Source organism: Pyxicephalus adspersus, chromosome 3 (genome assembly GCF_032062135.1).
Source record: "Pyxicephalus adspersus chromosome 3, UCB_Pads_2.0, whole genome shotgun sequence".
Taxonomy (NCBI): Eukaryota; Metazoa; Chordata; class Amphibia; order Anura; family Pyxicephalidae; genus Pyxicephalus; species Pyxicephalus adspersus.
Window position 1 is genome coordinate 79,214,818 of NC_092860.1, and position 16,268 is coordinate 79,231,085.

The 16,268-nt window shown below is 35.8% G+C and overlaps 1 protein-coding gene across 7 annotated transcripts in view; it reads right to left on the minus strand.

The window, feature by feature from the left end:
* RUFY3 (RUN and FYVE domain containing 3) overlaps positions 1-16,268 on the minus strand; it is a 56,192-nt gene that overhangs the window by 7,776 nt on the left and 32,148 nt on the right. For 4 of the 7 annotated variants that reach the window (XM_072405375.1, XM_072405373.1, XM_072405376.1 and 1 more), the window contains exons 8-16: positions 15,817-15,886; positions 15,441-15,521; positions 15,253-15,336; positions 13,333-13,500; positions 12,258-12,355; positions 9,375-9,494; positions 4,737-4,872; positions 3,680-3,750; positions 2,740-2,773 (exon numbers count right to left, since the gene is read on the minus strand). In XM_072405375.1, the coding sequence (XP_072261476.1) occupies positions 2,740-2,773; positions 3,680-3,750; positions 4,737-4,872; positions 9,375-9,494; positions 12,258-12,355; positions 13,333-13,500; positions 15,253-15,336; positions 15,441-15,521; positions 15,817-15,886 (862 nt within the window). Of the gene's footprint in view, positions 1-2,739; positions 2,774-3,679; positions 3,751-4,736; positions 4,873-9,279; positions 9,495-10,661; positions 10,981-12,257; positions 12,356-13,332; positions 13,501-15,252; positions 15,337-15,440; positions 15,522-15,816; positions 15,887-16,268 lie in introns of those variants that run through there. The other 3 variants (XM_072405377.1, XM_072405378.1, XR_011919909.1) reach the window with 2 other exon arrangements.

Consider the following 16,268-nt stretch of genomic DNA (forward strand, 5'->3'; position numbering starts at 1 on the left):
TTATGGCAGAGATACACTGATCAGTCAAAACAATAACATCACCAGTCTAATATTGTGTAGTCCCCCTTGTGCTGTTTAAACAGCTCTGGACTCTACAAAAACTTGGAAGGTCTAGTGGTATCTGGCATCAAGATGTTAGCAGTATATCTTTTAGGTCACGTTGCCTCCCCCAAAAGTTCTTACCATCTTGCTGCCATCTCCTGCATAAGGGTAATTAGGCACATGCACACAGCCATTCACATGATATAAAAGAAGATTTTTTCATTGATCTATGGAAAAAAGCTCCAGTGCTCTATGGTCCGTTTCTGATATCTTCATGCTAGGTGTAGGTGCTTTGAACAGGGGACAGGGTCAGTGGTTGCACAGTCCAATACATAGCAAACTGTGATGTGCTGTATATAACTGACAACTATTTCTAATAGCCGTTTTATATTTTATTTCAGCAATTTGTGCTACATTAAGTATTTCTGTGGGATAAAACCACGCAGGCTAGACCCTCCCATGTGCATGAGTTAGCCTTGGGCACCCATAACTCTGTTTTTGGTTCACCAGTTGGCCTTTCTTGGATCACTTTTGGTGGGTACCAATGACTGCATACTAGGAACAACCCAGAAGACATGCTGTTTTGAAGATAGCCCAGTCTGGCCATTACTAGACCACTATCAAAGTTGCTCAGGGCTTTACAATTGCCCATTTTTCTAGCTTTCAATACATCATCTTCCATAACTGACATTCACCAAGCACTTGACAGGTGCCATTGTAATAAGATTACAAACGTTATTAACTTCATGTCCGTGGTTTTAGCCTCCCTAGCGGTTCATTTCTTTCCGGTTTTATATGTCTAAAAGCAGTACATTGTTTTTCATGAAAATGTATTTTACAGTATGATATATTAGTACGAGTATAATAAAGTTTGAAACACAAAATCATGTAAAAATATTAAATTGAATACATAAAAAAAAAAAAATATATATATATATATATCTATATATATATATATATATATATATATATAAAAAATAGATAATATACTCATATTATTATATATACTTTAATATAAATGTTCTCGAAAACAATGTACTGCTTTTACACATATAAATCCAACGTATTGCATTCAATACAGTTATTTTGTATTGAATGCAATACAAATAGATTTTGAATTTCCCACCCCGCCGGCAACGTACATATGGACCGACGTCACAGGGAACTCCCCGGTGACTCATCGTGTGCAGAAGCCAGCCGGAGGAAGTAGAAAGAAAACAGGGATCGTGGCGATGGAAGGCGCGGGACGCCGGCAGATCAGGTAATGCTGTATTTACTAACCTTCCCATAGGTTTACCTACCCCGAGTGTGACTCGGGGTTACCGCTTTCAGCAACTTTTTTCTACCAAGAGTCACACTCGGGGTTACCGCTAAGGTTAAAGTTGTGGCCGATTACTATGTAATAAACTTTGTGCTTAAACACGTTTTATTTTTCTTTCTCCTTATTGCTAAACTAATCATTTTGGAGATGCTTTAAACCAGTAGTCTACCTATCACAATTTGGAATTGGTTAAAGATCCTAAATCTTGGCCATTGTTCCTGCATCAAACACATTTCTTTCAAGAAATGACTGTTTAGTTACTGTTTAATATATTGCACTCTCTTAAAAAGATAATCATTACTATTTAATAATAATTCAGTCAGGGGGTTTAAGATTTTGGCTGATCAGTGTGTATGCACAAGACATTAAAGAAACCAGACTAAGCCTTTACATTACTTTTTGGTGGACTAATCATTTTAAGTAAAGGTTCAGGTAAATTTCACACCACTAAAATACATAGGCATTTTTTTATTGATTGTTTCATCCCTTTCCCCCAATATTTATGCTATAGCATTTGTTATGGAGGAAATGGCTGGCTGTTTATTCATTTAAGACCATGAGAGAGACACAGCCCCTCCCTAATCACACCATGACCGTCAAGTCAATTCATGTAGTGCATTTCTATTAGGAGACTGGCAAGGTTTCAGTCAGTACCACCATAATGGATATTTTGTGTGGTGGTAAGGAAGGTCTGTATCCCAGACAATATCTGATCTCCATGGTAGGGGGATTATTTCAAGGTTAAACATACCAATAAAGTCCTGACAGCTGATTAAATCCTGAACCACTACACCTATACCTAAAGTTCAGAAAGCTCTCAGTAAAGTTATACTTTAGAATAGGATTGCATGAGACAGTTAAAACCAGGTGAAATTTATCAAGACATTCTCAGTAAGAACTGTTTGTTGTAAAGTTCTGTGCTTCAAACTAAAATCTAAAACAAGGTCATCAGCTTTCCCAGCTATTTTCCTACAGAACATCTCCTTGTGTTATGACCCTTTGTGTCTAGGGTGACAATGTTACTTCCCCATAGATATAGTGCGGCAAACTAATGTTGTCACTATAGAAAATGTTACTGGCAGGATTACCAGGAAAACATAAAAAAAACTTAATAAAAATAAAACAATAACTAAGGAAGCCACAACATCTAAGATCCAATAAGCTGTAACATATTGCATTCTTGGTTTGTGGTTTAGATTTTAAGGGCATTTTGGAGCACTGGTAGGACTTTCCCTAAATGTTTTAGCAATATGACTCAACATGACACTAGATTTCAAACACACCAGGTCAAGGTCACTTTACGGATCAAAAATAATAAAGGACAAAAAATATTTAGTGCCAGACCAGTCTATATCACATTAAAAAGAAATACACACCTCATTTTCTACGTCAACTGTATGTGAACTCAATCTGAAAAAAAGAACATATAAATATGTAAAATATGTGAATACCTGCAACAGTGAATATCTGAACTGAAGCTAACCAGAGAACAGATATTAAAAAACCCACTGAATACACACAGGGGCACTAAAACTGAAAGAAGGAGACAGCCATAGAGACCAAAAAGGAGAGCTGTATGCACATCTGCCTTTCTTCTTTTTCACTGGCCAAAAAAACACACATTAGAAGGCTAAAGGGGGGCCCAGATTTATTGGTTAAATATCTTACACAAATGATAGACTTTTGAATATTAACCTCAATTATCCAATCATATTAAAAACAAATTGCTGTTGAATTCTGAATACTCAATCATGTTTAGATGCTTTTCACACGACTGGATAATTAAAGTAATTATTCAGTAATATAATGTAAATCTAGCTGAAATATTCTTTGTTAGCTTTGGAACCTTTGATGGGGAAGGAGGGATAGAGCTTGTGTTTTGATGGCTGTCTGAAGAAGTTTGATCATAAATGCACCTCCTGTTCTGGTGACCAAAGCCTCTGGAAAAAGGGGGACATTAAACACCTGACAATGTTTGTAACCTTTCTCCAGTCTACTAAATATCAAAAACTAATCCTAATAAAATGTAGTACTTAACCCTTTAAGAACAGTTTATTAGAAAACTATCAACACATCTAGGATTTAAAGTGGAACGTTGAGTGCAAGTAACATGCCATCATAAGGATGATGGAAGTGACTGTGTGTAAATGCAGAACAGTTCATTCATTCATTCATTCAAGAATGATGAAGCTTCCCAACTCAGGAGAGTGAAGGAAGATGTTGGCTCCAACGAGGGAGTTTGTAGATTTTGCATAATTGGAGGGTAGGAAATTACAGTTCAACTACAACATTTATCAGTCTACTAGTTTAACATACTTGGTAGGAGTAGTGCTGTCTGCCTCATTCACAGAAGGCCTCACATTTCCATCCACTTTATTATGTGCGTTCTGTGCAAACAAATCAACATTATTAGATCCATGTCAGGCTAAATGCAGAGCTGGAAGATGACAAACAGAAGTTGCAGAAAACCATTACTAGCACAGTATTAACCTGTCTGCACTCCAAGACCCTTTATAAAAAAAGATTAGTTATGTCAAATTTCAACAATTATACTCGCTTTTTTTACATATGCTATATCAATGTAACATTCATATTACACTAGTTTTTATGCTTTGATTATTTTTCCTAATTTTTTAGTTTATAGTGGTATATGAAACTATATGTCTATATTTATATGTGGTTACACTGCAGGTATACCCTAATTAGAACATGACTACTTAGGAGTTTCTAGGGAAGATACAAACAAGGATTTTAGTCTCCATTTCTCTTTGGAAGGTTGTCAAATATCTGGTAAAGGATCGACCATATTGGGTTCTCCACAGAAATCAGTGGCTACACATTGATAAAGTCGGGGATTAGTCATCTGCAAACAGCAAGTGTTAGTGGAATTTATCGGGGCTGGTAGTTTATTCATCACATTAAAAGTGCAGCACATGTAATACTATGGACATTGAGACGTACAGCAACTGTGAAAATGCTACCAGTTGTGTTTTGCTTTCCTTAAGACACAGCATGGTCTTCTAAAGCATTTGAACAAGCTGAGGAGGACACAAGCAGCATTTTCTTGTCAAACACCATGTTTTCAATTTAATGAGTTTTGCAGGACTGTATGGGAACAGCTACATTTGACAAGATCGCCCATCTACATATGCCCTAAAAATCTTATCTTCTGTGCTGCATTAGCTCTTGGTACTGACCTGTAAACCCAGCTTCAAGAAAATATACTACAAATAAAAGCAATTGTACAGTCATTTTCGGGTCTATATTCTTCTATCTATTGAGTATTGTCTGTACAGGAAGGTTCTCTATCCATGCCAGTTTAACCATGAAAGAGAATCTGAGATGGCACAGAAGGGGTAGGGCTCTAACTTACCATTTTTGCTGCATTCTTCTGAAGGAGATGTGGTATTCTCAATGGTGTGTATTTATTTTCAGAGGATTCTTTTTCTTTTTGATTTCCAGGGGAAAAGCGTTTTTTTTCCTTTTTTAATTCTGCTTCATAATGAGTACTAAATGATCAAATAATATGTAGTTAATGGTATTGCCAACAAAACCAGTTATGCATTTACATAGAAAGTAATTAATAATTTGTTGATACAATATTGTATAATTTTGCAAGAAGCCAAGCTTGGGCAAGAAAGCCCCACTCATTCCATGCATTAGGCCAGAACCAAAACAATTACTAATCCTTACAAGATTGGGTGAAACTGCCTCAGTTTGCAACTCAGATAGGAATTAAATGGTTCCACATCTTTATTTCACAGAAAGTGAGGGTAGACCTCTCCAATGAAACCCAGGATAGCGGACAAAACAGCACAGTTTTTACTGTTTAAAGATTGGCAAACCTGTAGCGGCTGGGGAAGGGGAGGACCCTTGAAGAGAGTGCTGATCTGCTGCGCAGAAAGTGCTTTATGAAATAAACTTTAAAGATGAATTACTACTCGGTACATGCTGCTAAAGAGGTCAGTGAGGGTTTGTTTCAAGGTCATTTACCACTTGTAAAGAAGTATGAAAATATTAAGAATATCAGGAGCATTTGCGTTAAGAGAAAATGTCATGTAAGAATTATTACTTGTTTTGGATTTTGTAAGGAAATAATCTTATTAAACATAGACACCTCATCCACAACCTTTTGATCACAAATGTGTTTAGCTGCATGTTAGTGCTGTAGTGTGCACTACTGTGTGGGGGCGATTTTCCTTTTATTTGCTAAAATATTTTAGTATGCCTTTTTATGAAGGGGTGCTTCTGTGTGAACTATGTGAATAGTGTTTGTAATGCTGTGCAAATAATCCCTATTGAAGGGGCAACAGCAGAAAACTTCTGGTAGGTTTGAATTGCACTGTACAAAACCAGATACACCTGACTGATACTATAGAAAACAATGATTTATTAACGTATCACACAGTTTTTAGGTAGTGTGTAATGTGTAAAAGAATGTGTACAATGTGTAAAAGAACCCTATATAACATACAGTTAGTTAGGTTTGGATTAGAATTGTCTTTGTGCATATTTGTTCTAGTAAAACAGTGCCACCGTTATCAGTCATACTCAAAACAGGGTGTAAAGTCTATGTATGAAAGCCACAATAGGGCTTTGTGAAACATAGCCACATCACAAAGGAATTTTATTACGATGATGTCTAACCTTTTTGGCCTACTAACATACACACTAGAGCAGAACTGCTAAGAGAATTCATTGTTTGCAATCTTAAACAACAAACCTTTGCATTGCACAACATATGGAGAGCAGTCAGATGTTTATAATTACTTTAAAAAAGTTCAGATGGTTAAGAAGGTTAAAAAAAGGCATGTTTAAAATGCTTTTATGAGCAAGATATACTGCCAGGTGTTCACATAGGTTATACGTTTCATTCTATTCATATTCAAATATATAGTATTGACATTATTTTTCTGTAATAAGTCAGAAGTCTCCTTTACTTCCTTGGAATGTGTTGTTTCTTTTCATACCCCTGTCTTCCACCTCATCGGACTCTATTTCTCACTACCCACATCCAAACCAAGGCAATCAGCTAATTTAAACTTTATTCAATATCTCCACCTTCAGATTTTTAAAACCACACAGCAGTAGTATGCAGAGAAGTCAAGTGCAACACAAAAGTGTTGACCACATATGACAAAGACCTAAAGAAACTTTTATTGCACTTTAGGTAACAGTAAATGAAAACCATAAAAAACATTTTAAGTAATTTGAAATCATATATAAACCTAAAGCCTGTTCATACCTACAAATTACCCTCAGAGCAGAAGTTCATATATATATATCTACCATCTTTGTGATATCGAGCCTGATTTACTAAAGCTCTCCAGGGCTTAAGGGGATACACTTTCATCAGTGCAGCTGGGTGCAAATGTTTTTAATCCTGGGCCAGATCCATTTCAGGTTTACTGGATCACAGTAATCATAGTTCCATTGTGTTGCAACTGACTGCCTTGCAGACAACTATAGCTGTTTGAAACTTGAACCTGGAGAAACTAAGTATACAGATTGTAAACTCCTCTTAGGAACAGTTGGCAAAATAATATATTGGTGTTACGTACATATATGTGATAATAATTAGTTCTGACTGTTCAGGCTGGATGGGTTGGTTTGGTGGTGTATAGTGAGAGATAGGAGGCAGAAATGAAAAACAGAGGTTATGGGAAGTGTTGGAAAAGTTGGTACAGGTGACTGCTGCCTTATTGCAGTAAGACTACTGTAGAATACTGTAAAGAGTATTTTCCGGTTTTATTGGAAACATCTTTTCTGGGAACTTTCACTTAGTGAATTACATATATCTCATTGTTTTAGATTGTGTTGTGTGTTGTTTGGTTGGTGTCTAGTGCAGACAGTGGGTTGAAGTAGCTGTGTTAAATTAAATGCCACTGCACCCTTATCACCATTAATGTTTAAGCAATCCCTTACTAGTAAATATTTAATTTACTCTTTGGCCCACAATCATTCTAATAGAGCCAATAACAAAAAAATGAGAGTAATGGTGACTACAGTAGTAATAGATTATTACATTAAAATTAAGGCTATATTTCAATTTGTAATAATTTTTATCGGTCCGTAAATTAAACGCCCCAAAAATGAACATGAGGAAATAGACAATATTCAGGATAATGGGGGTTAGTGCCTATTTCTAGACATTTTTACTGCTTGGCAGCATTTGTTTTTCATAATGAATTTAATATTGTATTATTTATTTTTTGGCTTTAGTGCTTTTAGTTACCCCACATACATAAATGTATGTCAGAGATATCATATATTTATACGTGTTAATTTTTGCATATAATCTTGTGTCTGTCAGTGCATCTGATTTTATATATATGTATGCATCTGATTGGTTATGTTATTTATGATGGTTATATAGTACTGTTACCTGTACAAAAATGCTACAGAAAATAGAAACTACTATAAACTACCCTATATAGATTTTCGGGGGATTATGAAACTCACAGAAATCACAGATCACTTAAGCTTACTAACTCAGGAAGTTTAACTGTTATGAAATAAAACCAGGACAAATGTATATTTGTGTTTTAATAAAACTAATTGGCATATGATGTCTAGGATTTTCTGTGCTACTTCCTCTAAAGATCCATCAGGTTTAAAAAAGGAATGGTGTGCTGATATAAGTTTAATGAATCAAAGGTCAGATAATCATAAGTTTTTACTTGATCATAGACTTCAGAACTATAGAAGGTAGCAAATAAGTCCTGTGAATTTGTTATAGTGATTAAACCAGCTTTGATTTGCCTAATAAGAATTACAGCACTACAAAAAAAATGGCTGTTTTTGTAGAGTGCTACATAAAATCCAGTATATTAGCATCTGCTGTAAATGAAGAATATGGTCCATTTAACTACGGTTTGTATTTCTTCATGTAGGTACTAGTATGGATTCCATACTAAATATTTTATCATGTATTTCTTCTGTATGTATTTTAACTCATATCTGCATTTCACTACAATCATCAATGTATGCTCCATATGCTCTTAAAACTATCCTGAAGAAATTCAGGCATAATTTTTTTTTTGCATAACTGTGTTACCTCCAAATCTTTTGCTATGTATCAAGTATGCACGTCTGCTATTTAAATGTGGTATTTGTAGGTCTCCATACAGGGTGTACATTGATTGCATCTCGTAAGTAAAGCAACAGGACTGATTTGTGGTAAGGCAAACACAACAAGTATATTAGCTTCTTTTCTCAAATCTATATCATTTAAATGTCTATAGAGATTTTACAGACAGCTTCATTGATTACATTGCTAGCCCAGATTATCCTTAAAATTAAAATAAAAAAGAGTAAAAAATTTAAAATAAAAAAGAGTGATTTTAGGAATATATCTAGGTAAACAGTTGACAAGAAGTGCGATAGAGAGAAAAGCAATTAGAAGATAAACAGGCACAGAACCTTTTACCCAGAATACATTGGGCCTAATTTAAATAATACCAACTATTAAATCAAACAACTTCCAGCTTTTCTTGTCCCACCCATGTTTACATATTTTTTGACGGTGTAAACAGAATACATAGTGGATGATGAATTAGGTGCCATCAAGATATACATAAGTCATGAATAACAAAAAGGGTGATTTTGAAATATAAGATAAAAGATCCTGTGCCTGAATGTATCACCAACTACAAAAGAAGACATCTTGTTGTCATGTTAAAAATGTGACTACCATGAGCACACTTTTATTTTACCCAAATACCCATTAGATCTCATTAGCACATTTTTCTTTGCAGGTTGTGACACCTCCGATTATACGTTATTGTATTTTTCAGTGGACATTGTCAACTGAGAGGAAGTTTTTCGTTTTTTTTTTTTTTTTCATTTATTCAAAATGACTGTACAGAGCAGCATTATAAAATAGGTTTATGGCTTCCAATGAAAGATATCACCACCTGCAAGAGGTTAGGTAAATGGCTGGCACCAGAAACGCCATGAAGGCATCACCGCTGCTTGTGACTAGAACTACAGCAAGCAATCATTTCTTCACCACTGCTTTCTGAGCTGATCCACTTCCAGCTGAAGGCTCTCAATCTTGTCACCAAATTCTTGTTTGAAGAGACGATTGGCTTCCTCGGCTGATTGTCTCCCTCGCTCTGTCACTCGGAGTCTGGGTTTAAGCCACATGAATGGGTAATATAAAAAAAAACAATGGAGGTGGTGGGGAAAGGGACAAGGCTAACTTACATAACTAAAATATAAATGAAAAACTTAAATCAAAATATTGTTAAAAAGATTAGAGAATGAGAATGGATGGGAAACAGGAAAAATTAACAAAACAGTGCCAAAAATAATGAAATTGAGTTATTGATTGGTGAATCAGGCAAATGACATGTATTACCTACCACAATAGTATACTGTTAAGATTCTGGGTTTGTATTTCTTGTATTATTCTTTACATAATAAATTGTTCTTTTAGGGGTCCATCATGTTATAATTGCCCTGTTATCATTGTAATGATAATGACAGCCATCTTTGCAATAGCATCTTGCATTTCTAATACTGTGTATTTCATGACCTACCCCCACCCACACCCGACCTGAATTTGAATTTTTTACCCCACCTATTTGTTTTTATACTTGTACTCTGTTATTATTTAGATAGAAGGTCTGCACAAGAAGTTCTATCCTGTCTGAGGTCAGTGCTGATAACACAGACCTAAAGCTGTAGCACTGTATGATCGTAAACTTATCCTGAAACTGAAGTTTTTAACTTCTATTTATTACCCAGAGCGTGTCACTTACTAGAACCGAGCTCAGACAAGAGATAACTTAACCCCACATTGTAGCCTGACACCTGAGTTCAGTGTGAGAATACAAGTACAAAAAATAGGACACACCTTGAAGAGTTAGGGCTAAACTACTATACCATTTTAAAGAACCTGAACAAAGACATACATAGAAGCTCTCAATCTTCCCTTGTGAAAATGTCATTGTTGGGTTGTCATTTTGATTTAATAGCTTCATAGATTCCTAGATTACAGTTTAGGAACAAATAAGCTGAGAAATATTTCTAATTGATAGTACCATAACTACTTTATACAATTATTCCAGGCTGGTGCATTAAAAATACCTAAACCAAGGGTGTTAGGAAACCAGTAAGGTGACAAAACATTTAATAAAGGAGGCCAGCTCTGGTCACCATGTATTTCTTTTATGACAGGTTGTAGAAGGCTATTCCAAGTTTCAGCCTTTTTCAAATGACCATGATGATCTTTAACCTGATTTCCATTCCCTACATCCTATTTGCAAAAAATGACAAACTGTTGACAAAGAAATGGTTTTAAAAAGTTTATTTGGCAAATAGTTTAGGGTTCTAACAAAGATTCCATCTATAGTGAGAGGGTGGGAGAAAAAGGTTAACAGAACAGAGGAGCCATGGCTTCAAAATGCAGCAGTTTCCAAATGAACGGTAGGCAACATTTAACATCTATGTAGTAGCTAGTAACTAGGCAGGTTTCCTCCCTTCCTCCTGCTACCAAGTTGCACTGTTAGAGTTGGTCAGTGGCTGCTCAATAGAACACCTAGTTCTGTTTCTGTAGTAGTTTACTTGCTGTGCTACTTAAGGTTTTTGCCTGCTTCACCAAATCCTTTTCACTGTTTTGTCAGTTTGTAAAAGTTTAAAATAAACAAAGTCAGATGAAGGGCAAGGGAAAATGAATAATAAAGCAAACAGAGAACAGCAAGAAAGGATGATCAGTTAGGAATGCAATACAACTTTATATGCAAAAAACAAGCCAAAACAGCATACAGCAAACTGATATGTAACTCATTAAGTAAATAAAGTAAATTTAAAAGCAATGATAAGATGTAAAAGAACAGAAACCCATAACAAACAATCCAAATTGCTTTTTTTCTGGTATCTGGTATCAGATCAGTGAAGAATTCTGATTGATTGTTATATGTTACCAAACGTGCCTAATTTACTGAATATTACCAGCAGACTTTAGCCACATAGTTTAACAACATCATAGCCCAACTACATTTTAAAAAAAAAGAGTAAGGAGAGGGTTAGAACAGTATATTCCAGTCTGCATTTTATGCTTCCTTTCCTGTCTCTTTGAAAGGGAAAATTTGGGCTAATGAATCTGAATAGAAACAGAGGGGAAAACTTTCACTAAGGCTTCTTGTTCCAGTTACAACTGTCTAAAGCTAGCCATATAGTATACTATCTGAATGTACGATCTGCTATAGCTACCAAAATTATATGTAAATAAGAGTATTATGACGACAGATCTAAACAGACAGTTCAGTCAGTATGAAACCAGACAGGCCCTCGCAATCCATAGTTTAAGGTAAATCTAAAAGAGATCAAATAATTAGATTGTATGGTCGCCCTAAAAAGGGATTTTCCTTACTTTTTTTTCCGTGCAGATATTTAAGGCTATAGAAAGGTAAGGAAATTCTGGCCAATGGGTCACAGACAGCAATGAAACAAAATAGGGCTTTTAACTGCTTACTATACAATTTAAGGGAGATACAGCAAACATGATTATGAGGTATTAGCAGTGTAATAACAGCAGATGAGAAGTCAAGCATATATAAAAAGGCACACCCCTTTAAAGTAATTTTAACCAAAATTCGAAATGAAAAGGCTTTAAGTATATTTATGCCAAATTAAAAACATTTTGCCAAGGACAGTCGAGACAGCAAATAAGGACGTTGGCTCCTCTAATTGGAATAGATATTTAGGCAGGAAGAAGGCAATATAAAAAATACCATGGGCCTAATTTAGAACATATTGGTATGTATTAAAATGACTTTGGTAAAATATGCCCAATGAAAGGTAATAAGGTCATCAGAACTGTAGAAAGTAAGAAAATGCAGAGTATATAGGTTGTATGACATAAATAGATGATGGTGTGCATTGTTACCTCTGCTCCAGCTGTTTAATGGTGGCAGCCATCTGATTGGTCTTCTCTTCTAAGCGGCTATTTAACTCGGTCTTCTGTTTCACTGCCAGATCAGAACTCTACCAAGAAAACTATGTGGTTATTATTGAAAGAAGGTCTCAGAAGAGTACAAAAACATATTAAACTTAAATTGGCATTTAGTTTGTTGGATATAATATTCCATGACATGCAGCAACTATGGAATAATATCCTAAATTTGACCATACATGTAATAAATCAGAACTATATAGTAAAAATAAAATATTGTGAAGAGGCAGGTTGTTAATTGCAGAGTAGACAGGCAAAGTCCCTTCTGCAATAAAAATTCAACTGCCTGCATGCATGTGAAGCCATACTCGGCTGCTGTGAATGAATGAATGAACTCCTTGCCCCCTGTACAGAAGTTACACCATTCTGGCCAGGTCAGTCAAGATGGACTAAGATTCTGTACTCTGAAGATGTTGGTGCCACAACAGGACAGTGAGAGATGAGGGTACTTAAAATATAAAAAGTGTATGTAAATTCCAAACAGGCAAGCAAGTTTATTTCATTGCAAAAGGGACATCACCTGTCCCTTCTGCAATAGGGAACCTGCCTGCTCACAATGTTTTAGTTTTTACAGCATAATTTTAAATGGGCAGCATGGCAACCTGTGCTCACCAGCACTACATGTTTGAAACTTTGAATACATTTTTCAAAACTTCAAAGCACGTACATTCCTAAAGTGTTCTGTTCTGTGAGAGACAATAGGAAAAAATGGATGATAAAAAAACATTCATGTAAAGATAATAAAGGGAGATAGAGCTGTCTATCCTGCTTAATAAAACATGTGAACACATAAGGTACTTACTATTTCCCTATACTTGTGTGGTCAGACTAAGTAACAGTAAAACAATCCAATTTGGTTGATAATGCATAATTGCATGTAGCTGATGCATCTCTGTGTATAGTCAAAAATGCTTTGCAGAGAAAGGTTCAGCAAATTCAGGTTAACAATGACTAGTTATGTCCTAAATGCAATTTCATAATAATGACTTATCCAGTACTGGTTCCTGACCTGCAGTTTAAAGGAGAGTTCATGCTTTAAGGCCCTGAGGTCATCCAGTTGCTGTCTGAGAGCTGCTAAAGCATCTTGCTTCTCACAAACATCCTTATCTAGCATCTTCATGGCCATTTCCATCTCTTGTCTCATTCCTATCTGCACTTCTAATTCTTTTTCTATATCCTGTAATAGATGCAAAAATATAAATTAAAATATGAACAGATGTATTCTATTTAATAATTACAACAAACATATTTAGACTTATATATATCACATACAGTTAACAACAAACATCAAGAAACATAATTTCACTTTGGTGTGCATGCAGTAACCTGTGCATTACCACAATGAATGTTTATACATTACATGATTCAGATTTACAATAGCACTGCAGATTTAATGCACACACATCGCAGTGTACTACAACAAACAGTAATGCAGTATCATGCTGCGTGTGCACTGCACTAACAAAAAATTGCTGCATATCTATTTTTGGTCCATTATTGCGCACTGTCAGCCCATTCAAAATGAATGAGCTGCCTTAAAGCATCTTACATCAACATGTGTGCTTTGAAGAAGTATTTGGAATGTGTGGAGAGACTCTAAAAGGACATTATTGCTACATGTAACAATACACATGCATTGTTGCCATTCTTTCAATTGTACACCCTAATACAGTGGTCGCCAACCTTTTCGGTTCTGCGGACCACTAAATCACTGGTTCCCGACCACGCATGCGCGGGGAGCACTGTGTCACTCAAAGTGGGAGAAACCTCCCTCAGAGTGACATCTTTATGACACAACACCGCCCACTATCCCGTCCCAGATCTGAGCCTGCAATATGAAAGTGGGGGTGCAAGGACACAGCCTGCCCACCTCCTTGAGCCTGAGAACTGCTTGGAGGGCCGGTGCGTCCCCCCAGCGGGGTCTTTCTCTTGACCCTGCTCGGAGGTGCCCCAACCAGAGCCGCGGACCCCCCAAATTTTTCCGCAGATCACTGGTGGTTGGCGACCGCTGCCCTAATAAACCTCATCAACTCTCTGCAGTGCAACATTTTACATGAATAGATATTTGCTGGCTCTGCCCAAATATTGTTTCTTGATTTTCCAGTAAATAACGCAATATGCTTGCATTTCCAAATCTGGAAGCTACTCAAAGAATCATTTGGTCTTTTACAGTTTTTCTTTCTCCCTTTGATTTATTTGATTGGTTTAGTAAATTACAATTTTATTACAATATATACCAGATGGCAGATGGTACTTTCCTTAGCTTCTTACTTTCCAATGCTGAAAATGGATGTGGTCTTAGATCAATATTCAATGACACATCTACTAAGGCACGAAGGTTAAGAAAAGCCTGTTCTGAACTATCTAATATGCAGCTGGTGAAATGTGGCACACAAAAGTACTATATAAACCAGTTACACAGGGTTGTCCCACCTGTTTTTTTTTGTTTTTTTTTCTCCCCAATGCATTTAAAAGCTTTACTGTCTATAATCCTAACGTGTACGCTTTCTCTTACATCTTTACAAATATATGACACACTTTTACCAGAATGTTATCCCTAATGAGAATACCTAATTCATTGTGGTTATTGCTCTGTGCTTATTAAAGTAAACACACATCACATATCTGGACAATCAAAGCTTACCATATGAAAAACAAATACAAGAACTAAGGTATATAAAAAGCTAAAGTTATAGAAATATCCTATTTCATGCCAAACTTCCCTTTGGCTAAAATATACCAGTGATGTACTATTTCGGCAGGGGGTAGAGGATGCAAATTAGAAATCTGTGCAAACTAAAGCTGATCTGTTTAACCATAGCTTAGATCCATATTTGTGAGAGGATTATAGAAACACACACGTATACATATATTTTCAGAGATAATCTAGTAAACTCATAGTAGGGACGTATTGAAAAGTTAAACATACCAGTCTTAACTGAGTTTCTTCTTTTAAGTGTTTCCTAACATCACTTAGCATCTGCCCATCTGCAGTCCTCTCTTGCTTATTACCCTGAAAAAAAAGGAGGAAGGTTATATTTTTATTATGAACTACCAATGTAAAAAAGAAAGCAAAACGTGCAACATGCTGCTTATTCTCCGTAAAAAGTACCCCACCTTGGAGAAATATGTACTGTCTTCTTTCATTCTCTCCATCTCCTCCTGCATGGTAATGATTCTGTTGTTTGCCACTGCAAGCTAAAAAAAACAAACAGACATAAGTGTAACATGAACAATCAAGTAAATTACAAACATATTCACCAATGGATTAGCAAGACACCTAGCATTCTAAGTCAGTAGATGGATCAGTTTGCATTACAATCTTTGACAACTGGCAGCCACGCAGTTTGTCTCCATTTTTCTTAGATGATGCACAGATAAAGACATCATACTGTAAAAAGTAATACTACAAAATACAGCAATAAGGTTTGTAAACAAATAAATACAATCAAAAAAACAAACTAAACATGTCAAGAATACAATTTACACATACCTCTTCTGTTAGTTTTGTGTTAGACTTTTCTAGTGCATCCACTTTTGCCTGAAGGTTGTTAACCGTGGCACTGGAATTCAGAACACAAAAAAGGTAATGACTACAGAAATATGTATAAATGGGTCCATGGGAATATACAGAATACAACAGGGGGCAATACCTAAGGATATGCAAACTTTTGAACTGGGATCATCCCATTAGTTTCCTTATTGCTATGTTTTGTTTATTCCTTGTGTTATGCTGTGTTTCCTAGTTTGAATTTGAATAATAATTTGAATACCATTAAAAGTAAATGAAAATCTGGTTGCTAATTAGGGTAAAGGCTTAAGAGAAGATTTCTCCCAACATTTCCAAAAGCCGATTTAGGTTTTTGGACCTGGCCAAGGAAGAGCTAAGTTAGTTATTTGGCCCCAGCATCCATGTATGGATTTGTGTTGGGCAATATTCAAGCT